The 27,811-nt window shown below is 32.2% G+C and overlaps 1 protein-coding gene across 18 annotated transcripts in view; it reads left to right on the top strand.

Annotated features, from left to right (window-relative positions):
* TRDN (triadin) overlaps window positions 1–27,811 on the top strand; it is a 411,085-nt gene that overhangs the window by 130,804 nt on the left and 252,470 nt on the right. For all 18 annotated transcript variants that reach the window (XR_010727714.1, XR_010727713.1, XR_010727716.1 and 15 more), the window contains exons 7-9: window positions 3,683–3,742; window positions 11,524–11,706; window positions 17,819–17,878. Coding sequence is in view for 14 of the 18 variants with exons in the window: in XM_066248538.1 (XP_066104635.1) it covers window positions 3,683–3,742; window positions 11,524–11,706; window positions 17,819–17,878 (303 nt within the window). In the remaining 4 variants the exon portion in view is untranslated. The remainder of the gene's footprint in view (window positions 1–3,682; window positions 3,743–11,523; window positions 11,707–17,818; window positions 17,879–27,811) is intronic.

Genomic DNA, 27,811 nt, shown 5'->3' with positions numbered 1-27,811 from the left:
TTAAAATTCAATCTGGAATAATGAGAAAACCTAAACAGACCAATTACAACAAATGAGTTTGAAACAGTTATCAAAAAACTCCCAACAAACAAAAGCCCGGGGCCCAATGGCTTCACAAGTGAAGTCTACCAAATATTCAAAGAAGAACTAACTCCTATCCTTCTCAACTTATTTCAAAAAATTCAAGAGGAAGGAAGACTTCCATGTTCCTTTTATGAGGTAAGCATAATTCTGATTCCAAAACCAGGAAGACAACACAAAAAAAGGAAATTATAGGGCAATATACCTGATGAATCTAGATGCTAAAATCCTCAACAAAATATTAGCCAATTGGATCCAGCAATATATGAAAAAAATCATATACCATGATCAAGTGAGATTTTGTTCTGGGGAGGCAAGGCTGGTACAATATTCACAAATCAATCAATGCGATTCATTACATAAAGAAGAATAAGAGAAAAACCACATGATAATTTCAATAGGTACAGAAAAAACATTTGATGAAAATCAGCACCAATTTTTGATCAATACTCTCAGCAAAGTGGCAATTTAGGGAACATACCTCAACATGATAAAGGCCATCTATGACAAACCCACAGCCAACATCATACTCAATGGGCAAAAATTAAAAGCAATTTCCTTAAGATCAGGAACAAGGCAGAGGTGCCCCTTTTCACCACTCTTATTCAACATAGTCTTGGAAGTTCTAGCCACAGCAATAAGACAAGAAGAAGAAATAAAAGGCATCCAAATTGGAAAAGAAAAAGTAAAACTATTATTAATTGCAGATGATATGATATTGTATATAGGAAACTGTAAAGTTTCAGTCAAAAAACTACTGAACCTGATAAATGAATTTAGCAAGGTCATAGGATATAAAATTAATACTCAGAAATCAGAGGCATTTTTATACACCAACAATGACCTGTCAGAAAGCAAAATTATGGAAACAATTCCCTTCACTATTGCAACCAAAAAAATATAAAGTACTAGGAGTAAATTTAAGCAAGGATATTAAAGACTTGTACTCGAAAAATTATAATACATTGATAAAAGAAATCAAGGAAGATACAAACAAGTGGAAGCATATACCATGCTCATGGTTAGGAAGACTAAACATCATTAAAATGTCTATATTACCCAAAGCAATTTATAAATTTAATGCAATACCAATTAAAATACCAATGACATACTTTAAAGATATATTCCAATAATCCAAAGAACACATGTTCCAAAAATGTATATGGAGCCAAAAAAGAATATGTGTAGCCTTAGCAATCTTGAAAGGAAAGAATAAAGTGGGAGGTATCACACTTTCTGATATCAAGTTATACTACAAGGCCACTGTACTCAAAACAGCTTGGTACTAACATAAGGACAGGCATATATTTAAATGGAACAGAACTGAGGACACAGAAATAAACCCACACCTTTATGGACAACTGATATTTGACAAAGGAGGTAAGAGCATACAATAAAGTAAGGACAGCCGCTTCAACAAATCGTTGTTGGGAAAATTGGACAGCTACATGCAAAAATATAAAACTAGACCACCAACTTATAGTATTCACAAAAATAAACTCAAAATGGATAAAAGATTTAAATGTAGGCCCTGAAACCATAAGCATCTTAGAGGAAAATATATGCAGTAAGTTCTCCTACATCTCTCGCAGCAATATATTTGCCAATTTATCTTCACGAGCAAGGGAAATAAAAGACAGGATAAACAAATGGGACTAAATCAAACTAAAAAGTTTTTGCACACCTAAAGACAATAAGAACAGAATAAAAAGACAAACTACACAATGGGAGAACATATTCGACAATATGTTCTGATAAGAGGTTAATAACCAAAATTTATAAAGAACTAGTAAAACTCAACATGAGGAAGATAAATAGTCCAATAAAAAAATGGGCAAAAAAAAAAAATAGACACTTCTCCAAAGAGGACATACAGATGGCCAGTAGGCATATGAAAAAAAAAAAAGCTCAATATCACTAATCATTAGAGATATGCAAATTAAAACCACAATGAAATATCACCTCACACCAGTCAGAATGGCGCTCATCAACAAAACAACACAGAATAAGTGATGGCGAGGATGTGGAGAAAAGGGAACCCTCCTGCACTGCTGGTGGGAATGCAGACTGGTGCGGCCACTGCCAAAAACATATGGCATTCCTCAAAAAATTAAAAATGGAACTACCTTTTGACCCAGTTATCTTGGGGAATATACCTCAAGAACACCATAACACTTTTCAAAAGGAGAAATGCACCCCCATGTTGATGACAGCATTGTTCTCAATAGCGAAGATCTGGAAACAGCCCAAGTGTTCGTCAGTGGACGAGTGGATAAAAAAGCAATGGTACATATATACAATGCAATACTATGGGGCCATGAAAAAGAAGGGAATCTTACCTTTTGCAACAACATGGATGGTCATGGAAACTATTATGTTAAGTTCAATAAGCCAGGCAGAAAAAGAAAAATATCATATGACCTCACTCATTTGAGGAATCCAATGAACAATGTAAACTGAGGAATGGAATTGAGACAGAGGAGAGATCAAAGGGACCAGAGGAAAAGAGAACAGAGGGAAAGGGGATGATAGGATGGGATAAACCTGAAGGGAAGCGGGGAGGGTGCTAAGGGGAGGTGGGCAAGGTTGATGTGGAGGGGAATATGGGTGAGAGGAGATGCATTCGGGGACACTAGAATCTATGTAAACACAATTATTAGAATAAAAAAACCTACCATTTACTGAAATCTATGTTATCATTTATATTTTTATAAATATTTAATATTCATTATTTTCTTTAATAAATAGTATGTAAATGTTGAGATCACACAGTTTAAAATATTTGAATTATAAGAATAAACTGTATATGCTGTTTCACTTCTAAGAACTCCTTTACTTAAACTATTGAAAGATACAAGATTTTACTAGTCTATGTAAAAAAAAAATTTAAGTGAATAAAATAAATTCATATTAATATATTACATAACAATGAGAAGGTATAATATTTCAGGAATCGTGTTTAATGCTCTTCAGTTAGAAGCTTCACTTAGTCAGTAATTCTTTATTATTACTTTATTTAATACTGGTGATAATCAACCAAAGTTGCTACCCCTGGGAGGTATTTGGAAAATTTTTTGGTTGTCAAAGTGTCATTGGAGGGGGGTACATTTGGTAAGCAGGGACCAGAAGAGGTAAGCATTTTGTCAATGCATAAGACAGTCCCATACAATGAGATAAGTGGTATCTTTGTTGGAAATACTGGGCTTAATCAAAGCTCTAGTCCTGATTTGAATATTTCTATTAGAGTACTTCTTGATAAAATAAATGATATATCTTTCAACAAATTTGTACAAAATAATTCTCTTTCCATTTGTCTTCCTTGAAAACTTTCTCTGTTTAGAATAATAACTTTGAAAAGGTGGGTGAGACTAATGTTCAAAATACTAAGTCTAATGACAGGTCTTTAAAATTAGATTTTATTTAGTTATTATTATATTGGTAACTTTTTGTTTACATTGGTAACTATTCTTGAATTAGGCTCATTAATGTCATAAATATTTGAATATTTCATGTTTTTGTTGGGTATAAAACTGAGGTAAAGAGCAACCTTGGTCTTAAAATTTATTAAGAGTGTGTACTAATATAAAGTTTTCTGTTTCAGCAACCCACAGGGAAAAAATTGAGAAAAAAGAAAAAGCAGAAACAAAGACAGTGACAAAAGGTAACTTCTCCCTTTATTATTTCCATAACAATTTTTTCTGTTGAAGTTTACATTTTGGTTTTACAGCTGGATTGCAAGCATTCAATGTTTCCTTTACATAAAACAACTAATTTTGTCTTACATTTTAAATTAAATATTGAAAAAATAATAACACCGAATATTTAAAATAATAGAACATCTCAAAATTTTAGAGGAAAATAAAAAGCTTTCTCATATATGGTAGACAGAATTTTGGCCATCATGACTTTTATCCTTTGGTGTCATGTCAATTGCTATGTTACATTACATAGCAAAAAGGAGTTTGCCGAAGTAGTTAAGAACGATCTTAAATATAGAGATTTTCCTGGATTATCCATGTGGGTTCAATGTAATCTCATGAACATTTAAAAGCATAAAGAGCCTGACCTGTGGTGGTGCAGTGGATAAAGCGTCGACCTGGAAATGCTGAGGTCACCAGTTCGAAACCCTGGGCTTGCCCGGTCAAGGCACATATGGGAGTTGATGCTTCCAGCTCCTCCCCCCCTTCTCTCTCTCTGTCTCTCCTCTCTCTCTCTCTTTCTGTCTCTCCCTCTCCTCTCTAAAATGAATAAATAAATAAAAAATTTAAAAAAATAAATTAAAAAAAATAAAAGCATAAAGAAGGGGCAGAAAAGAAAGATGTGAAATGTGAGAAAAATTTGTTCTCCATTCCTGGCTAAAAATTGAGGAAAGTACATGGAAAGTATGAGAAGAATTCTGCCAACATGGAATAAGTGTGGAAGCTCATTCTTCCCAAAGTCTCTACTAAGAAATGCAGTCCTGTTGACAGCTTCATTTTAGCCTTGTGGACCCTAAATAGAGAATGTAGTTGAGCTCTATTGTGCCCAGATTTAAAGTAATGGAAACAAAGAGATTTAATTAAATGAATGTTGTTTTAATATGTTTTTGGAATTTGTTGCTATAGATATAGAAAATTAGCATAATGTATCTGTTTTATAGCTTTTGACCAGTATTATATCTTGAGCTTAATTTTAGAATATTTTAATTTGGGATTACATTTTTTCAAGAAAAAAAGTAATGTATATATCTTGATTGATATTTTAAGCATTGGAGATCCTAAGTGTCTTAATAATAAATAAACAAAAAAAACCCCCACAATTATAATATCAATGTAATGTTCAGTATTTTAGAGGATTGCATGCATCAGCATTTATTATTTTAAATGTCTACCAATTATTTGATGTTAGAAAAATAGACATTCTACCTGATAGTTCAATATCAATGATTAAATTTAAATTTTCTCTTCATATTGTAAAATATAAGTTTTTCTATAATCAATAAAGCTTAGAAATCTCAATCCAGCATTTTCAAGTTACGAATCATTTAGATAAAAATTAGAAACTATTTTCAAAGTTCAATGTGTTATCCATACAATTGATTAGTTATTTGAGGCAGGTATATCTTTTATTGATTTTTTCTTTTTTTTTTTTTTTTTTTTTTTTTTTTCATTTTTCTGAAGCTGGAAACAGGGAGAGACAGTCAGACAGACTCCCGCATGCGCCCGACCGGGATCCACCCGGCACGCCCACCAGGGGCGGTGCTCTGCCCCCCAGGGGGCGATGCTCTGCCCATCCTGGGCGTCGCCATATTGCGACCAGAGCCACTCTAGCGCCTGAGGCAGAGGCCACAGAGCCATGCCCAGCGCCCGGGCCATCTCTGCTCCAATGGAGCCTTGGCTGCGGGAGGGGAAGAGAGAGACAGAGAGGAAAGCGCGGCGGAGGGGTGGAGAAGCAAATGGGCGCTTCTCCTGTGTGCCCTGGCCGGGAATCGAACCCGGGTCCTCCGCACGCTAGGCCGACGCTCTACCGCTGAGCCAACCGGCCAGGGCTATTGATTTTTTCAATGAGATAACCAAATATTTTATTGAAGTTAAGATGATGAATTGTAAATTAAGACTTTGTTTTCCAAAAGGTAGCTTTTAGTTTCAAACTAAAATTTATAACTAAAACATTGTTTTATTCTATTTAGTTCTCTTCTGTTTGACAGATTTGAATGAAAATAAATTTATATAAATTATATATATAAAATCTTAAAGCCAGTAAGGATGTTAGAGATGAGCACCCTAATTAATTACCTAACTTAATAGATGAAGGAACTGACTTCCATGGAGAAAAAAATTGGGACAGATCATTTATCTAGAATGTAATTGTACTAAGACAAAACTCTTAAGTGACCAGAGTATAAATAAGGATTCTATCCAAAAACTATTAAATAAATAATTTAATTATTTCTTTAACAAATATTTATTTAGCCTGACCTGTGGTGGCGCAGTGGATAAAGCGTCGACCTGGAAATGCCGAGGTCGCCGGTTTGAAACCCTGGGCTTGCCTGGTCAAGGCACATATGGGAGTTGATGCTTCCAGCTCCTCCCCCGTCTGTCTCTCTCTCCTCTCTCTCTCTCCCTCTCTCTCTCATCTCTAAAATGAATAAATAAAATAAAAAATTAAAAAAAAGTGAATGTTGCCTGACCTGTGGTGGCGCAGTGGATAAAGCGACAACCTGGAAATGCTGAGGTCGCCGGTTCAAAACCCTGGGCTTGCCTGGTCAAGGCACATATGGGAGTTGATGCTTCCAGCTCCTCCCCCCTTCTCTCTCTCTGTCTCTTCTCTCTCTCTCTCTCCCTCTCTCTCTCCTCTCTAAAATGAATAAATAAAATAAAAAATTAAAAAAAAGTGAATGTTAAAACAAATATTTATTTAATACTATATTAGTTACTTATTTTTGTGAAAAAATTAACACATATTTATAAGCTAAAGTCAATACACATATATTATCTCACAGTTTATGTGGCCCAAGAATCTGTGCATGGCTTAGTTCAGTCTTCTGCTTCACAATTTCTTACAAGAATGAAATCAATGTGTTAAATATGGCTGCAGTCCCAACTGAAGTCTCAATTGGGGAAGCATCATTTCCAGGTTCATTTACATAAGTATTGGCAAGATTCAGTTCTTCAAGGTCTGGTGAATAAGTAGCTCACTTCTTTCTAGCTGTTGTCCAGAGACCATCTGTAGGTCCTTGCCTCATGAATCTCACTAACACGGTAGTTGGCATCATCAATTGTAGCAAGAGAGAAAATCAGCTAGCAAGAGAAAAATAACAATCTTGTATAAACTAACCATGAAAGTCACATAGTATTGGTTAGCAGGAAATTTCTAGGCCAGCCCATATTCAAAGAGAGAGGATTACATAAAAGTATAAGTATCTGGAGGCAGGAATCACTGGGGCCGTCTTGAGTTAGTCTGGCCTGCCACAAATCACAAATATTTTCTTTACATGCTTATATTCTTATAAGATCATAGATGTAAAAAAACTATGTATGTGTATATATATGAATGTGTGTATATATATAAATGTATATATGTGCATACATATATATATAAATTTCCATTTTATTTTACATATATACATATATATACATTGTGAGAAAGATAGAAAATGCATAAGAAGTGCTCTTTGCTTAATGGCCAATTTGGGGAAAACAGAGTAAGATAAAAAGGGTATACTACAGTATGTGACATTTAAACGAGAAACAAAGATAACCTATTATAATATATTTGAAAGATGTGACCAGAATTAAAGTAGAATCTCCCTCTGAAGACCTTTGATTCCAAGAGGCAATACATTTCTTACTATGTTTCAAAAACAGCCTAGTCAAGGGCAGCAATAAGCTCAATCACCTCAGGACTTCCTGCTAGGCAACAATAGGTCTTTCAATGTTTACCTTGTATGTGTGTAAAACCTCATATCCACTGCGAAAGCTAGCCTATTCCCACAGTTTATTAAAAGTAACAAAGATAGAGAAAAAGAAGAAGAGAAAGAGGGAGGAGGAGGAGGTGGAGGAGGAGGAGGAGGAGGAGGAGGAGGAGGAGGAGGAGGAGGAGGAGGAGGAGAAGAAGAAGAAGGAGAAGGAGAAGGAGAAGGAGAAGGAGAAGGAGAAGGAGAAGGAGAAGGAGAAGGAGAAGGAGAAGGAGAAGGAGAAGGAGAAGAAGGAGAAGGAGAAGGAGAAGAAGAGGAAGAAGAGGAAGAAGGGGAAGAAGAGGAAGAAGAATAAAGGGGAGGGGGAGGAGGAAGAAGTAGAAGAAGAAGGAGGAAGAGGAGGAGGAAGAGGAGGGGGAGAGGGAGGAAGAACAAGAGGAGGAGGAGGAAGAAAAGGAGAAGGAGAAGGAAAGGGAATTGGGTAAGCCAAGTTTGAGCCAAGCTAACTGGCCTGGCATTAACAATATTTAGTTATCTGTGAGCTTCTGTGAGTTTGATGAAGGGAGAGAGGTTACTATTGTTTTAATCACTTTCAGAAGGTTATTGTTTTCACTAATCTGTGTGTATTTATATCTACCCTTCTATATCCTAAGATACTTTTGGTATTATCTTCATAGGACAATATTAATAACATTATGCAATTTAGTCTACTGGGGAAATAAATTAGACAAATGCCGTTTGATTCTTAGACTTCTCATTTGTAAAATGAGGATAAGTAATTTCTGTTGTATATCAAACAATTTGTAAATTCTAGGAAGACTCCACATTAGTTTCTTCATCTTCACATCTTCCTTAAAGGAAGAGATGGCTACAATGGTGATTTTTTTTTTTCTAATGAAGAGAAACTAAGGCACAAAAAAGTTAAGCAGTTGGTAGTTCCTTAATGAATGGGAGATAAAACTTGTTAATTCCTAACTCCAAAAATATACAATATATTATTATGTTTTGAGTAATGTGGTTTCTCTGCTTTGGCAAAAGATAGTTTGATTTTTTTATGATCACTTATGGATAATGCTAATTCCAAAATTAGATCAAATATGCTGATATCATTCTTTTTCATTAGACCACTTTGTTTTCCATTTGATAAAGTCATGATTTAAGTGTCTTTCTAAGTAAACTAGGTTATTTGAATATAACAAAAATATTTTTCTGCATTTTTGTTTGTTAATGGACTCTTAAGTGCAAAAATCACTTAAATTCTGTTTTAGAAAAAAAATCAAGAACATTTTGGCACAAAGTTTAAAAACATTGACCAAGTTTGATAAAAATAAATAAAATATGGGTGTTGCTTTAGTTTCATTGTATTTTCTATATTATATAATATTAACATCATTGTTAAATTCTCACTCATTTTTTTTTAATGTGAGGCAAAGTTATTTGCTTCAAAAATGAAGATCATTGACAAATTCCTAAAATAGGCAGGAGACATTTTGTGATTTTATACTTAAAACCATTGATAAAAATGAGTTTGTTTTCACTGTGGTCTTTTCTTACAGAAAATTATCTCTGCCTATCTATAATTTATAAAATCATTAAAAGTATATCTGAATTCCACATATCTTTAATTCCACAGTATGAAAATAAGGTTAAATTAACTTCTACTTACAAGAAGTGAGAGGTGTCATTTAAGACAAGTACAATAACAATTTTACACATAAAACATAAATAAATAAATAAACATTTGGCAAAATTTTTTAGTTTTAAGTTCACCTCTAAACACATATTTTCACATGCAATTTATATATCACTATATTCTACACTTGATCTTCATATAGTGAAGTTTACTGTTTTCTCTCCTTAATCAAATTTGTAAATTTGGCAAATATTTATTCTGTTTTCTCTGAGAAATACACTGTGTTAGACACTATGGTGCTACAAAAATGAATAATGTAATTTCTATCCTTAAGTTGCTCTCAGTCTGTTAGGAAAGATAGATGTGTAATCAACCATCTATAATAAAAGATATGTGTGTGTTTTAATAAAATAGAAAAACATGTGTTTTTATAGAAGTTGAGGCAAAGCAAAGCTAAGCTGAAGAACTGATTAATCCTAGTGGCAGAGCCACTTGTGTATGAATTAAACACAAATAAATTTATATATGGGAAAATATGGAAAATATAGAGAATGCATCTAATGTTTGACATGTGGAAAATACATGAGATATTAAAAAAAGAGAGAGAATAGTCTAGTTGAGAAAGAAACTTCAGGAAAGATGTTATGAGAAGAAGAGAGCTAAGATGAAGTCACGTACCACAGAATTTTAAACTGCCTTCAGATAAGATTGTCTTGCTGATCTTTGGAGCCCCAGCAATTATCTCTAGTCCTAGGTCATGATGGGTTCTTTGGAAGGGTTTACTAACTAAATGAACATGTATGAGTTGTATATCTGAGGTGCTGTTGGCCATCTGAATGAAACTTTCTCTACAGACAGAAACTAAAGCATATTTAGTGTGGGGTTCTGGAATGATGTTGATTTCAAGTGATTTTCAGAGAGTTGATGGTTTCAGTCACAGAAATTAGTCTGTGATAGAAAAGAACAAAAACTAGCAAATAATATTTAGAAATGGTTTAAAGGGAGAAGAAAATCTCCAATTGAATATAGTCACAGAAGTTATAAAAACATTGGAAGTTTGTGGAGCAGTTAAGTAAATTTCATATGCAATTTTTACAGTAGGTATTGGCAAACAGTGAATAGCGCAATTCCTCTCCTTGAAGATCTCAGTACATATCAGCATTGAGAAATCCATATTAAAGAATCTGATTTAACTTAGTGATTCCAAATATATTTGATCATAAGAATATCCCCCTACCCCTAACATAGTATCAGCATCTCCCTGCAAAGTTTCTGAGGAGCAGAGCTTTGGAGGATGTTAATAAAATAGAGTTCGACAGATAATTCTGGTTTTGCATGCATCAGGCATTATCATTTTCATTTTTCTTTTTATTCTTCACTGGACATCACAATGTTATCTTGTCTTAGTTTTAAATCATTGCTTAGTGTACTAAAGTCAAGAAATTTGGTTATTATATTTTCATCAAATTCTTCAACATGAGTGACAATAAGGCAAGCCATTATATTGGTAAATAACATGAGAGTCGAACATTGTAATAAACTCACTTTGATGTTTAATGATTATGTGTGCTATATAAAATAATTTAACAATTCACAGACTGATGAATTCACAATCCCAGTTTCCTCCTTCCAAATGCATAACATAACATCAAATTTAAAATATTTGTCTAGAAAATGTATTTATATATTATAATTCATATATAAAAATACATATTCTCATTTGTAGCCTTTTCTATTTACTAAGATACATTGAAGTGCTTTAAAAGTCATTAAAATTTTTATTTCTGGTTTAAGATTAACAGGAGTCAATATGTTAATTTCTGCTCTTTTTATGTCTCTCTAAAGTCAAATCATTAAAAATTAAACGTTTCTGAGTCAACTTTTAATATTATAATTTTGTCTTATTCTTAGTCATCACCAGTGCAAATCATTTTATATTTACATTCCTAATAGTTATCTTTAAAAATATATTGTGTTGACAGTTCAGTTTCTTGAATGACTTTTAAGATATTCAGTTGTGAAACAAAATGATCTTATCCTTTTAACAGGTCTCTTTTACTGAGCTTTTTGGTTTAAGAATTATCTTTTATTGAACATCCCTGTATATACATCCCTGCATATTTGAAATGTCTCCTTTTGACATACTAAGTTCCTAACTACCTAAAAAGTAATGTTCTCATGTACAAATTAAGAAAGAATCTAACTTTTCTTTTTTAGTTTTCTAACATGACACTACATAAACTATATAAAAGTCAGATAGTAGAATTGTGTCAAGTATTTATCTCGACGATACAATTTTTTCATTGCTCTTCTTTTCTCTTTCTTTTCAAATTATTATTAATGACCAGTGAAAGATAAAATGCTGTGTGGGTAAGTAAACAAAAATAATCCAACTTTTCTTAAATCTATACAGAAGAGAAGAAAACTAAGACTAAGGAAAAGACTGAAGAAAAGACTAAAAAGGAACTGAAAGGTGGGAAACAGGAGAAAGTGAAGCAAACAGCCACCAAAGGTAAAGAAGCACAAAAAACATCACCTAAACCCAAGGAGAAGGACGAGAAAGAGACCGCAGCGGCGTCCAAGCATGAACAGAAAGGTAAACATTCAGACAAGGCGGCTGAAGGTTCTAAGAGAATATTAGGCAAGAAGCAGATACAATGAAATTAAAATCTGAAAAAGGAAGAGATGAGGCATCAGATGGGAGACAAAAACTTGGATAAGTAAATATACTTGAAAAGAAATACAATAAGTTGGTAATCACAATTTATTTATAGAAACACCCAAATGTGTTCACATATCTAAAGAGGCACTTTGAAGTATTTTTAAAAGAGGGTTTGAGGTAATATCTGAAGTTATTTAAAGGTTGGTGGTGTTGAATTTCTGTGATATGGGATTTTTATTTTAAGATGTGGGACAAAAATTGTATATTTTCTACTCTTTAGAGAAAAGCAGTTCAGGAAAAATTATAATTCTCAAGTAATGTTTTAAGGGGTTTATGTTCAAATATATAGAATAAATATCATTAAAAATGATTCATACATCCCTGTTGCTTCTGCAAAAGCACATAATTCAGAATATACATTGAATTATTAAATTCAGTATATTTAATAGGCAGGGAGGTTTAGGGAAGAGAACTCTCAAGTTTCTTTGTCAGCTGCTATGACTGCATGTTTGACTTTCGGAAGCTCTGTCTCTGACGTATTATGCTGGTCTTCAACAAGAGTCACGTCAAAGTTCCATCCCTACTGAAAGAAATAGAGCATTTTAATGGAGGTGAAATATAAATCTGAAATTCCTTATGGAAAGGTGCTGTGTAATCACAAAGGACTGGTGTTTGAAGAGGGCAGCTGAAGGACGTACTGTCTCATATCTCTGTCTCCCCCTAAGTTCATTCCTGACTCCAGCTGGGCTCAGTCCTGAGACGCCCCCCTACAAAATGTGTATGGATATGCCTACACAGATTTCTTAGGGATATAGAAAAATAACACTTTTTTTGTAGTTTTGAATAATTTTACCTGAGGACTAAATTAATGAAATGGTTTCTAGGATATTTTTATTAAAATATTTTACAACTTTCTTACTTAGTAAGCTATTTGGATAGTTGAATTGAAAACAATTTCTCCCATTATAAGGTGTAAGATAAAATTTGCAATTCACATCTTTCTTTTTAGATTCCTCATATGTGAGATATATGGTATTTGTTTTTGCAATACATTCTGGCATTTATTTTGAATTACTTTTCTCCTGAATTCATAAGCAATATTTGCAACTTTGATTTATACAAAAATATTTTTAAGAGAAAAGAAGGGAAAAAGAAAGGTAAAAAAATTGTTTTAGCTATCAGCACATTTTTTTATTTAGGTAATTTTCATGTATTTCAATGTAATTTTTAAAGGTAAGAGTAGACTTGAAACATTGAAACAAAAAAACCATTTTCAATTTTAAGAATATAAAAAATTAAAACTATTAATTATTGCCTCTCTTAAAGCTATATGTTATTTATTAAATAAATTGGGTAGGAAAAAATGCATAGTAAATACAAAGAAAACATTTTGAATGGATAATTTTACTGTGATAGAAAATTGGAAAATTAATTTCCTGATTCATTGATGTTTATTTAAAATGATTATCAGTATCTTAAAATAATTTGCATTTCAGATTGGCATTTAGAAAAGAAAATGAACACATAAAAACAGCTGAATAATACCAAGTATCTAGTTAGGAACTAATTAGAAGCATGTATAGACTTTTTGATGTTCATTTTTAGCATATTTGGTTTTTTGGGGGGGTATATAATATTGATGCAGACATATCACTAGAATATTTTCTAATAATATTTATTTTCCTGGTCACAGATATTGTATTTTATTTCTATCAGTAATAAGGATTATTAAGTATAACATTATATTATCATTTTCACTTTCAAACTACTGTTTTTATTTCCACATGAAAAGCTATTTATCTATTGAAAGAACATTCACATTTTACTTAACGTTAGAAACAAAAGCACAAATGTGCTTTTATCAGTTAAATAAATTTGCTAAAGTAAAGCTCATATTGAGAACTGCTACCATCAATTAAATTAATGTATCATTAGGTAAGTAATCAAAATTTTAACTTCTGATATCTGGTCAGACATAAAGATTTTATTTTATTGCAGAGTAAATACAAAGAAACATTTTGAATGGATAATCTTACTGTGATAGAAAATTGGAAAATTAATCTCCTGATTCATTGATGTTTATTTAAAATGATTAGATTGACATGATGAGCATTTATTTTAAAAACCAATCACATTATGGTTTTAACTCAACATTATAAAGACAGTGTTTTCAAAATAATCTATTTGTGAGTTGGCTTTGATTTTGAGACTCTTGTACTGATGGTTTAGTAAAACTTGAGTTAGTTCTCCTTTGGGCAAGGAAATATTTATTTCCTTAACTTAAATTAGACCTAATTAATTTGAGTGATTCTTTTCATGTAAATTTCTAAATATTAATAGTTCTTTTTGAATAAGTAAGGCCCACAGGTCTTTTAGTTATTAGAAAGAGACTTTTATATGGGGCAAAGACTCTTAATGGCAATTATTTAATTATACAGGGGTTTCAAAAGTAGGTTTACCATTATAATACAAATAAGTAATACAATAATTAATAAATAATAATACAAGAATAAATTTTGTTTCCCATATACCTATAAACCTATGTTGGTCTACCCTTGTATAGTATATGTACAAATATATTCCTATGGTATTAATCTTAGTATTGTATATATAAATAATATATTTCTACTTAAAGCATTGGTACTAAGATTCATTGGCATGTTCATGCTTACCAAAAAACCTTATACACACAATTATATATCACATAATCTAGTTTTTATGGATCAATATTAATCTGTTTAAAGTAGAGTAGAAGGATTGACATGATCAGGCATTGCTCCCTGATTTTCTGATGTTCTGTGGCAAATCTTCAATGAAGATCAAACCTCCTCACTGCTACATACATTTCTCTTTCTTTCCCTCCCTCCCTCCCTCCCTCCCACACTTCCTCCCTCCCTCCCTCCCTTTCTCCATCCCTCCTTTCTTTTTACCCCTTTCCTTCCTTCCTTCCTTCCTTCCTTCCTTCCTTCCTTCCTTCCTTCCTTCCTTCCTTCCTTCCTTCCTTCCTTCCTCTCTCCCTCCCTCCTTCCTTCTCTCCCTCCCTCCCTTCATTCCTCCTTCCCTTTCTTCCTTTCTTTTTTAAACAACTATCTAAATATTGGTGACAAGAAGGGAAAGCATTACTAATGCGACTCTGATTTAGAGCACTGACAACATGTACCCAATCTTTATTAGAGTTTTAAAATTTTCATTTCTGTTGACATTCTGCACCGAGAATGCACTTTCTCTCAGCTCCCACTCCAAGGGAACATCAAGAAGACAGCAACCAAATGACATCCATCATTGTTCCCTGAGAATCAAGAAGAGAAACAAACAGATGTATGTTATCACTAGAAGGATATTTATCTGAGAAAAAAAATACTGAAAAGTGGTGACCAAATATAAAATTACCTTATGTAAATTATCATTGCCTAAATTTGAAGTTAGAATGATAGAACAGTTCTGATTTTCTTCAGAAAAAAATTTCTATTTAAATATTTGAGTTATGTTTAAAAACATTTTTCTATAAAATAAATCTTGTAAAGTTGGAAAATCTTGGTTTTGCTCTAACCTAAGACAGGTAAAGCAGGTATACTGGGGATTGCCCAAAATATAATTGCCTAGAATTCTTATGTATTGATAAGTTCAACACCAAAGACAGATGGAAATAAGAAACCTAATTTAAAATACTCAAAATTTTTAATTTAAAATATTAAAATCTTTTTCTTATCTTCCTAGTGATATGTGGGTGCCATTAAAATGCAGGATTATAACATCATCTAAATATAACAAACAACCTATGTATTATGACTCAAATAATTTTCTAGATTAAAAGGTAAACATTCTTAGAATTCGTAAGGGATTTCCTTTTACAAATTGCAAGCTCATAAGACTATTGATGCATTAATTAAATGAATGACTTTTGGATTCATAAAATATTTGGTATAATATAAACACTTTTTTGATAATAATTTAACATATAGGCTATTTTCCTTGCATTATCAACATTCAGCAGAAAGAAAATCTTAGAAGCATAAATATTTTATTTATTTAATTATATTATTCCACGTGTTATGTATATAAATATCTCATCCCAACTTGGAGCAGAGAACAGTATTTCATTTATGAGGGTTGTCTAAACCCTTCACATTCCAACTAGTTCCCACATTCTAAACTTTTGACATACACACATTCTCCATTGCTATTGCCAAAGATGACAGCACCATTGGGAATATTTGAATGATGTAGATCAGTGAATGAAAGTGTGGTCTAATTAGACTCTTCTGAGGGGTTTGTTAAAAATATATATTCCTTGGGTTCAAACTAAGAATTATGGAATTATAGTGTTGTAGGTGATGAGGCCAGGAAATCTGCATTTGAATAAATTCTCCATCTTTTTAATATTTACGTTGTCCTTTGAGAACGACTTCTGAATTGCAAGAAGGACAAATCTAAAATAAGTCTAGTCATTTAAGCTACTGAAACAAAGGGGAAAGTAAACTCAGATTTACTATTTCATGGAGTTTTTTTTCCAGCTTTATCTTAGACTCAAATTGCTCATTGTAGAATTTTGCTCAAGAGAACAGTTGTGTCTGTTCTCTTGAGCAAAAGAGAACTTAATCTTACTTTCCTTCTACACCATAGGGTTCTCAGATTCAAATATCAGAGACCTCTGCTATTACTCAGTAAATCCAGGGGCAAATAGATTCCAGGACTGATTGGACAACTAGCCTCCTTCCCACTCTATGCCTCCTCACCTTGGGAAAATGTGCTCCAAAACAACAAAATACATGCAAAATTTTAAAACCTAATAAATTTTGGCTGGCTCAGATTTAGGTATTAACAAAAAAGAAAAGTATAGTTTTACACCTACTGCAATAACTACACTTATTTTTTTGAAAGATTTGACAGAGTTTTACAATAAAATGAATACTTGAAAGTGCTGTTAATATGCAAAAAAGGGTGAGGTTTACAAAAATCCTTGTTTATGCATCTATATAATAATGAGTTTCATTATTTCATGTTTCCTATACATAGTTTGGAGCATTTAAGGGTGTATAATGTTGTATAAATTTAATAAACTCTCTTGGTCCTAATGTTGCCTTTGGATTTGTTGCATAGATACAATGCTTATTTAGAATCATAAAATATAAATTGTCCTTAGTGAGATTCATTTCATAATATGCAAACATTAAAGAAGATATGGTAAAACTTATAGTGATTCATCAACTGAAATTTGGGTTGGAATGACCTTATCAGAATCTAAATTTATGTGAGAATTTAAAGTTCATTGCAATGTATTTAATTTAGAGGTAAAAAACAAGCAGTCAAACAAACTTATTTATAAAATCATTTTAGCCAAATATGCTCCAAATTCTCAAATTCAATGTTTTTTCTTTTTATTACCACTTTCATAAACCATGCACTATTGAAGGTCATAAAAGGCTTTTGTAGTAAAGATCATTCAATTGATTAACTTGACAGTGATATTATTTGGGACCATAAATCTGTTTTTCCTGATTTAATCCTAAATGAACAGCAGTTCCAGATAGAAGAACCCTAACAGATTGCAAAGGGGTTAGCTCTCATGCTTGCCTTTTCTAGAAAACATTCTGCTCCTCCATTTAGAATGTTAACAGAAGGGCTGGGAGTGAATATTTGGTAAAACATTCCAAGTTGGAAACAATTTCCTCTTGTAAAATTTCTGTTTCAGTTTTGAGAATATGGACAAAGAGTAATAGTTGCTTTAATATGATGGCTTTAGTAATAAAACTTGATCAAGACCATTTTGATTTTTAAAAACAACTTGCTATAATAATACCCTAAACTAGTCTGTTTCAATTTTTAAGATTATTCTTTTGGTATGGAATAAATGGAACGGTATGTTTATTACATCTTTTTATCCCCTTGTGTATTTATATGAGTTCAAATTATTCTTCCACAGAATTGTAGTAACTAAAAAAGAACTCTTCTATTTTATGTGTTTTGTTAAACCATTTCTCCCTAGAAAAATAGAAAAGTGTTGATGACATTTTTTCATTATTCTTTCTCTTTCTACTCTTGTCAGATCAGTATGCATTCTGTCGATATATGATTGACATGTTTGTCCATGGGGATTTAAAACCAGGTATTCCAAACAATTCTTGTACTTGTCTGTTAATAGTCTTTGTTTCTAAGATTGTTGGCTTTTCTATGTGCTAAATTATATTTTCTGTTTAAAAAGTTTTGCATAATGCATGTGCATATTTAGAATAAAACCTATAAAGAAGAATAACTCACATTAAAGCCTTTAATTTTACTTTCTTTTACTGCAAGGCTTATTATAAATGAAGTCAGCTGAAATCTAAAAACGTGCTAATATCTTTATATACAAAAAGTGCTAATATCTTTAGCAATATCTTGGAATGAAGAGGTGAATCATCTTATTTTATTTCTGATAGAATAGAAGAAAAGACCTATTACAATGAAACTATTCATTTTTATTTAGAAATATACAAAAGTCATATTAAAATTATTCACATTTTAAATATTTAATCTTTTTTTGTCAAAACTGATTTTTTTCACTTACATAAGAACTAGGTTAGTCACTCCAGAGAACTACTGATGGAGAGAGTCATCTTGGAGTTAGTAGTCAATACAAAGGGGAGGTGTATTTTTACTTAAAGAAATTCATCTATTATCTCTCTTATCTTTGTTCCCCAGAGTGTAACAAAGGATTATTTATTAACATCTTAATTAAGAATGAATAACTCAATTGCTTGTGCTATGCCTTTTTTATTTTTACTGAATTTATTGGGGTGATATTGGTTAATAAAATATTTTAGTTTCAGTTGTACAATTCTATAATACATCATCTGTACATCATACTGTGTGTTCACCACCCCAAGTTGAAGGAGACTTGACTTGTGTTAAGCCTTTTGAATATTTAAAAATTGATGGTACTATGGTAACATATTTGTGTTTGAGGAAACATTTCTGAGAAGTTACTGTTAAGGAAGGAGGTAATTTACATAGCATAATAGAAGTAGATTGTTTAAAGAAAACTGGTTCCTCAAGTATTTTTGAAAATTTTCTAAAATATATCATTATAATTTATGCAAATATCATATCTAAAGCAAATATATAGCACATTTAGCACTTAGAAAGTTAGAAGATCATAAGAAACTTGGCTCTCAGGAAAAGTTAGTAAATTTTAGTAACTTATTCAAGTTAATTTTTTCCCCCTTTCTCCTCTTTTTCTTCATTTTCTTCCTCTTTTTAATTTCTTAATGGATTATAAACTTAAATGACAGGGAAAACACTGAAAATGTGATGACTCACTTGATAAAAATGAATGAGTGTCGTAGCATAGTAAATTTAGATAGAAACATTAGGAAGATAGCTTTATGTAGTAAAAACTGAGGGCTTCACATATAAATACAGTCATAATTCTTGACACCTTCCTTTTCTAACACTGGACCTTGAGCAAATCATTGAACTCCACCTGATTGTCAATGTTCATACGTTTTAAATTAGGGCCACAGTAATAATCTTTCAGAAGATGCACAACAAAATGCTACAATGACTATATTTTTTTATTCATTCACTTCACCACTGCCGGTCAGGTTGAGCATCCCACACAAAGAAAACCTCTTAACATTGACAAGTACCAGTCTATCCACACCATTATTTCAATTTTAGATAATTGGTTTACTGCCCATTTTGTTTAACTCTGATAGTTTTAGAAAGCTATATTTTACACATATTTTGCTTTATAAGATCAACTAATTATTTATACATAAGATAAATCTATATTGTTGGTGAGAATGAATTTTTACATTGCATTGTCTGAGAAAAAAGTGTGTTCTTTTGGGACCTAAATTTATTATGATACTACTAATTGATCATAAAATACAATTTGTAAGTAAATCACAGGGCACGGAGACCATCCTTGTTTCAAAGTCAGGGAGAGATGCTAACGGTTCAGTAGTCATGGTGCTAATCATTGCTTTGTGAAAATTTAACATAACTTTACAGTCAGAAAGAACAGTAAAACCATCTCTGCAAAAATTAAGGAGAATTTTGCTATGAACAATATAGATAGAGCCCTTTTAAAGTTGTATGTGAACATTTTCTAAACAGTCATCATTCACATCTATAGCACTAATATCCTAAATTCTGAAAATAATTCTGGGAAGTGTTATAGGATTAGATTTCCTATAGCCTTCATTGACTTTCAAATTGCCTTATTAATTTATTTCATCTATCTACAGTCATGCTTATGAAGGTTGCACTATAATGTATAAGAAATTGAAGAATATGTAGATTAGTATTTCTTGTGGGGTGAGGGTTTGGAAAAGGAGAAGCTGGAGAAGGAAAACCTATATGATATGGTATGTGTGTTATTTCTTGAAACAAATAATGTAACACTTCATAAATGTACAGAAAGAAAATTAATAATATTGTCTTTGTGTGTGAGATAATACGTAATATAAAGTGAGAAAGCACAAAATATGGCTTTTATTTTGAAAAATAAGAAACAAGAAACATGATTTAATCTGGGCATATTAATTTGAGAAAATGCAAGTGATAAGACTTTGACTGACAATTAGAGAATAAAACAATTCCTGCCAAGTTTATTGCTCTGTATGCATCCAGTATTTATAAAACGTTATTGCTTCCATCTGTTTTTGTTTGGGATTAGTGGAACACCTGTTATTGTTTAGCTAGAGTTCATTATTAATAGTTGGTAATGAGTTTTTAAAAATAATTTGATTTTTCCCTCTGGAATACACTATTTCCTTTGTATAATATTGTCATACATATCATACATAAAAAGTAGTTCAAATTACAGTTTAAATTTTAAAAATTTTATTAGTGAAGCATGTGAACACCATGACATCAGTCCCAAGATTTGCTTTTTTAAATCCCATTAAATAGAATACTTTTTAGACAGTCTTAACATTTTTTTAAACTAAGATTTTATCTATATACCTGCGGATGGACTGAATTACCCTTTCTGATTCTCTATACAATCTCAATTACAGCGATTATTTTAAGACGCCAGCATAAAGAATAAGGACTGGACCAATTTGTTGTATCTAAAATTCTCCTGTACTGACTCACTCAATATTAAATTAAAAAATATTTTAAAAATTGTTTAAATCTAGATAGTGAAAATATGCTACTAAAGCTGGTCTATAACAATTAGAGTAGGTATGTATCTAAAGTATATACTTCTAGAGGTATCATGAACACTGAAGAGCTTCTTTCTCTAGAAATATTTTCTCTACTGCCTTTTAATGACCTAACAACCCCACCATTAGATCTCTTGATTATGTAGATCAGTGGTAGTCAACCTGGTTCCTACCGCCTGCTAGTGGGCATTCCAGCTTTCATGGTGAGCAGTAGCAGAGCAACCAAATGGCACCACGATTACATACTAATTGACTAACTGTTGACCAGTCAAGATCAGGACAGCGGTCAGACTCTGTTACAGGGCATTTGTATTGGGACCGCACCCGACCTCTTTTGTGACCACCTGGCCCACATCCACAAGTGGCCAGGTACCAGATCCTGGGGCCACACCCGCCGTCCGATCCAGCAGGCAGTTTATGACCACTATTGTCACCCAAAAACTAGCAGTTCATCGTTTTATTACCCCGCAGACAAAGAACTCCATGGTTCGATGCTTCTTTCTATGACTGAAACTGCCGGACAATGGAGACACCAATTAACTCATATTTTTGCCTCGATTCCCAGATTTTAGGGTAATAGGGTGACATTCTAGGAACCCCCCCCCCCTTGGACTGCCAAAACTAGCCAATGTGTCGCTACTTCACCCTGATCACAAAGAAGTGATGCCATTGGCCAACACCTGCTACATAAAATTTTATAAAATGCATAACCACGGATACTCACTAACTTAGTCACGTCTCAACAAACTCTTGCTCAACCAGGAACACTTGTAATGTCGTGACCACACAACAGACTTTAAGCGCTTAAGTTTTGTTCATGTTATGTAAGTGAAGCTAAATCGTTACGTAATCGAAACTAAAGTCAGTACATAGTTAGGTTTCTGAAAGCAAGCACGTGCTTACAGCAAAAAAAAAAAAAATGCATATGGCTATTTGCCAGAGTATCTGAAAATGAATTTCATTGCATCTGTTCCAAATAAACAACATTCAATGTGTTTATTGTGCCATAAACCGTTATCCAATGAGGCAATGAAGCCAAGTCACTTGCGAGAACATCTTTCTACAAAGCATCCAAATGACAAGGACAAGCCCATTGAATATTTTTAGAAATATATAAAAAATTTCAAAATCATTCAACTATCGTTGCATCATTTAAGAAACAACATACAACAAACGAAGATGGATTGCCACTTATCACATTTCACAAATAATTGCAAAAAGTAGTAAAAGCTATAATATTGGAGAAACTGTAATAATACCCTCTATAAAAGAATTTATCTTAACAGGATATACCTCAAAATTTAAAAACGTTGCTCCTAAGCAATAGCACAGTAAAGTGAGAAATTGATGAAATGGCAGTTAATGTTGAAAACAAACTTATAAGTATTCTCCAAAACTCTTCATTTTCCATGCAATTGGACAAAACTACCATTGCAGATAGTGATGCTTCATTGATGGCATATGTACACTATTTTGATGAAAACAATATATTATGAGAAGAAGTGCTATTTGCAATAAATCTCACCACAGATACAAAAGGATTATCTATGTTTAATACTGTGAGAACATACTTTACAAAAAATAATATTCCTTTGAATAATATTGTTGCATGTGCTACTGATGGAGCTCCATCAATGGTAGGTCACTATCGTGGATTTGTTGCTTATTTGAAGCAAGAAGTGCCAAATGTTTTATGTATTCATTGTGTGGTGCACAGACAACATCTTGTAGGAAAACATCTAAGTACAAGTCTCCATTCATCATTAACCATAATAATTTGAGCCATAAATAAGATCAAATTCAATGCAAAGAATGATAGAATGTTTTGGCAGCTTTGCCAGGACAATAATGAAGATTTTATTAAGTTACTTTTGCACACAGAAGTTCAGTGGCTGTCAAAGAGTACATCTTTGGCTAGATTTGTAAAATTATATGATAGTGTCATACAATTTTTTGAAAGTAATAATGAGACCAATCTGTGTCAACAGTTAAAAACAGTAAAGAATGATGCCTTTTACTTGGGAGATATTTTCAAGAGATTTAACGATGTCAATTTGCAGCTTCAAGGAGCTAACAAAACTCTTATAGGTTGCCAAAATATTGTGTTATTATTTATTGACAAACTTGAACTACTTTGTCATAATCTATTGAAGAGAGAATTTCATCAGTTTCCTTAATTATCATCTATAAAAGATTATGTAACTCCAGAGGATATTGACAGATTCAGTAGCCACCTCAACGAACTTAAATTGGACACGGAAAAACAATTTGAAGATATTTTGAAATTGAAGGCATATGACTGGATGAAAAATCCTTTTACCACAAATATTGAAGAGGCTGATACAACTTGCCAAGAAGAACTGTTAGAAGTTAGATATGATGAAGAAAGTAAACATAATTTGACAGTGGTGGATATGAAAACTTATGGCAAAATAAAAAAATACCGGTCTTATATCCAAATATGTGGAAAATGGTATTGTTTATTGATACCTTTCCCTACCTCATATCTTGTGGAATCAGGATTTGGTGCCGTTAATCATATTATGATGAAAGAAAGAAACCGCCTGAATATTTCCTAAAGGGGAGACCTTTGTTTGTTCCTCACAAAAATTGAACCGGATATTCAATATTTAGTTTCCCAGCATCAGCCTCAGGGATCCCACTAATAATTCAATTAACTAATGTAATTTCTATGTATGCCAAGTATAAATAAAAAAATAGATTTAACTATAGTAAGTTGTTTTAAAAAAGTTCATTCTGCCAAACAGTGAAAATCCAACATAAAGTACTTGGTAAGTAATTTTTATTATATGCTGTAACTCTGCTTTATAAATTTTATAAAGTAAAGTTACTTCCCTATTTTATAAATCACCATTACTGTGGAACTGGTGGGCGGTTAGAAAATTTTATTACTAGCAGAGATACAAAAGTGGGCTGTAGATATAAAAAGGTTTACTACCCCTAATGTAGATAGTCACTGTTATAAGTTTGTTTTGAATAGCCTCTAACTTGTCTTTGTGGGGGAAAGATTGAGATTCTGTCTTCCTATGGTGGATGTCTTGAAGCTGATAACTCCCACTTTTACATTAAGCTTAATGTAGTTTAGTTGTCATTATGAGAGAACTATTAAAACTGGTCACAGCAGATATTAGTTGCAATACTGAGACTCAATTTGTGGTGTTTTGTATTTTTAATTTCTTTTTGGTTTTTAGAAATTGATAGTACAAAGATGGTCAATATAAATTCTTTTAGATTTATCTTTATCAACCATCCAATAACTCCATTCTTTTGTGTGACAGAGAGAAACAGAGAGAGGGACAGATAGGGACAAACAGACAGTAAGGGAACACCATGACCTAGTCAGGCTCCAATTTTTTTTATATATATTTCATAGCTATGAATATTTTTCAATATTTTTTCTTTAATTTAGGTAGGCTCTTTTTTTTATTGAGAAGAGTAGAGGCAGTGACAAACTCTCACATGTGCCCCTACCAAAATCCACCTGGCAAGCCCCTATGGGGTGATGCTCTGCCCATCTGGAGCATTGCTTGGTTGCTCAGCAACTGAGATATTCTTAGCATCTGAGACAGAGGCCTTGAGCCATCCTCAGCACCCAGGGCCAACTTGATCCAATTGAGCCATGGCTCTGGGAGGTGGCAGGGGGATGGGAGAAGCAAGAAGGGGTGGGGTGGAGAAGCAGATGGTTGCTTCTTCTGTATGCCCTGACCAGGAATTGAACCTAGGACATCACATGCTGGGCTGAATCTCTACCACTGAGCCAATTAGCCAGGGCAGTAGGCTCTTTTTTTTAAAAAAAATCATGATCTTACTGGGCATTTTTATATTACTTCTTCATCAACTTCCATCTGGCTCAAATGAATTGCATGCATTACTAGGCAGTCAACCAACACAACAAATTTCTTTAAGAAATCACATGGCTCACAGATCTCATTATACTTATTATCGATAAAGAAAACAATTTAAATATACAGTGTAAACAAATCCCAGGGTAAGTATGCCTTGGCTTAGTAATTTTAACATTTTTTTTAGCTTTTTCTCTCTGTAGACATTATGATTAAAGTTTAATACAAGTTAAAGTTTATTCTTTAGTAGTCATTCCACCATTGAAATTTCAACTACTATATCACTTTTACTTGAGCCAAATATTTATGTCTAGGTAATTTATCCCACTTTCTGTGTCTCTTAAATTTGAAGGTATTTACCTACTAAAATATTCTCTACCTACAATAAGGTATTCTTTGGCAACCTGTACTTCAATTCTGTGGGGTTTAAATTCATAGTTAGAAGAAGACTTAAGGAATAAGTTCTCTCATTTTTTAAAAATTATTTTCTTAAATTTTAGCATTGTTTTGATCCTGCTGAGAAGAGATCAAATGTAATTGCATTATATTAACTGTTATTTAATGGTTTAAGCTAATGTATTTCAGAGCTCAATTGACTACATTGAAGAAGACTAAGTAAGACTCAACCAAGCTTTCTATAGAGGGAGTTATATTAAGTGAGACACTTGAAACCATATCAACATAATAAATTAAAAATAAAAAAGAATTAAGAAAACGTACTCACTTTAGTTTCAAATAGCCATTTATTTTCACAAACAAAAGACTTGGAAGTTTTGATTTTTACTCAATAGTATTTAAAGGATTCCCTCAGCAAGCTGATAGTCCAGAAAGAAAATGTGGCATATATAATTTTATAACTAAGGATAACTTGATAAGTATGTGCAATATAGGCTCAGAAAATGTACATTTTAACCTCAGTATATTAGAAATAAATAGTTACCACCAATTACCACCTAGATTTCTCAATGGTTTTTCAAATATTTTCAATAATTTAAAAATTGTTACAGAATAAAAGGATAGTAAAATTTTTGATAAGAACTTAAACATAAACAAGCAAATAGTTATTTCATCAATTGCCTGATACTGAGGGTTTATGGAACCTAAATTGGAAATATTTTCAGAAAAAAAACAACTAACTTCTCAACTGTCACGCATAAACTTGCACTGTCTTTATTTGTAGACACCAATTCCAAATTTCAATCACATGTTTACTAGGTTCTTGCATATTATTTGCATCATCAAGATGCAACAATTGACTTCTTGAAATCTTTGATGGATCATAATTGTGTTGAAAAGATTATGTCATTTTCATTTTATAGGAAAATATTTTTAATATTTAAATGTTTAAATGTTAAAAAGAATGATAAGTCCAATGATTTTTAAAAATATTTTATTTATTTTAGAGAGGAGAGAGAGAAAGAGGTGGGGAGCAGGAAGCATCAACTCCCATATGTGCCTTAAACAGGGTAGCCGGGGTTCTGAACTAGTGACCTCAGTGTTCTAGGTCAATGCTTTATTTACTGTACAACTATAGGTCAGGCAGTCTAATGATTTTTTTATTTACACATTATTAATTTTCTTCTGACACCCGCTTTCACATTTCTTTGGCATTTGTGTACTTGACACCCTAAATTAGGTGCACCAATTTTATAAAAAATGAAAGGATACTGTCATATACCCTTAAAACAAAATTAGATGGTTCAGGTTCTTGCCACAGAATATTGCATGATACAGTCCTTTCATTTGAAGAACTAACTGAATGAGAATATCATGTATATTTTTTGGTCCTGTGACATGTATTATTCATTTGATTCTTGAATTTGAGAAAATATATTGTCATCTGAAGATTCATGGTTTGAGATTTCATTTGAATGATCAGTTTCGATTTTACCCTAATTATTAAAGTTTAGCATACTGTGTGCGGTCTGTCTTTTTTCATTTATTTTCTGGTTCACCTAAATCATAGAAATATCATCCTCTGTTGATTTTCTTTTTTGTGTGTGTGTGTGTTTATAGATGTAAAATAAAAATTCTAAACTGTGTTCAGTGAAACTAGAAGTAGACCATTAAGATGTCTTCAAGCTTCTTTTATGCCTTCTTGAATGATGGTGCAATACCACTTTACTCCATATGTGGGGCAAAACATGAGATAATGCTGATTTACTTTACAATAACATCATCCTTCTAAACAATACCATCATCATTCTATTTGTTATTACTTTAGTCCTTTTTCCTTTTAGCATTGTTAGGAATAATTGATGAGTAATAATGAAATAATTGTTAAGATGATGAAATAGAAAATGTTCAAGATATAGGCCAAACAAGATCATAAAGATTCCAAAACGGGTCCTAGATTTTTTTTTCTTAATTGCTCAATGGGGCTACACGGTGATTACAAATAGATTGAGTTTTATTCTGTTTTAAATATATATAATTTATTTTGTGTTCTTTGACCTGTAAGAAAAAAGAGCCAAGACATATCAGTCTTTACAAATAACTATAATTACTCAAAACAGACAGACAAACAAATAAAACTCTCAAAAACTAAGATTGACTCCAGTGGACCCTGATTTTATACTGAGAACCAAGAGAACATAACTATGAGGTTCAAACAGGTCAGGATTTAAATTCTTTGCCTGTTTATTTTATTTTTTGAGTGTCAGTTTCTTCATAAAATTTATTTCTTAAGGTTGTTAAAATTACAAAATAAAATTATATATGTCTAGCCCCCCGTATTATTTTGCTTTTTTTTTTTTTTTTTTTTTACTATGAAAGTTTACTATAAAACTATAGTACCTGTAATGTGAAATATCAGAGAAGATCTTATGGAAAAGTAAAAATTGAAATAAATATTGAGACATTGATAGGATATGCCTATGGGAAATTAAGGATAGAAACATATAAAGCTAAAGAGATATTAAATGAGGCACTGAATCACAGTATCTTGAAATGATCTTTTGTAACTACCAGTTGTTAAGTGTTTACTTGCTAAGCTCTTTAAAATCTTATTTTTAAAAATTT

The sequence above is a fragment of the Saccopteryx bilineata genome, chromosome 12 (genome assembly GCF_036850765.1).
Source record: "Saccopteryx bilineata isolate mSacBil1 chromosome 12, mSacBil1_pri_phased_curated, whole genome shotgun sequence".
Taxonomy (NCBI): Eukaryota; Metazoa; Chordata; class Mammalia; order Chiroptera; family Emballonuridae; genus Saccopteryx; species Saccopteryx bilineata.
This window is presented reverse-complemented; position numbering and strand designations above follow the sequence as displayed.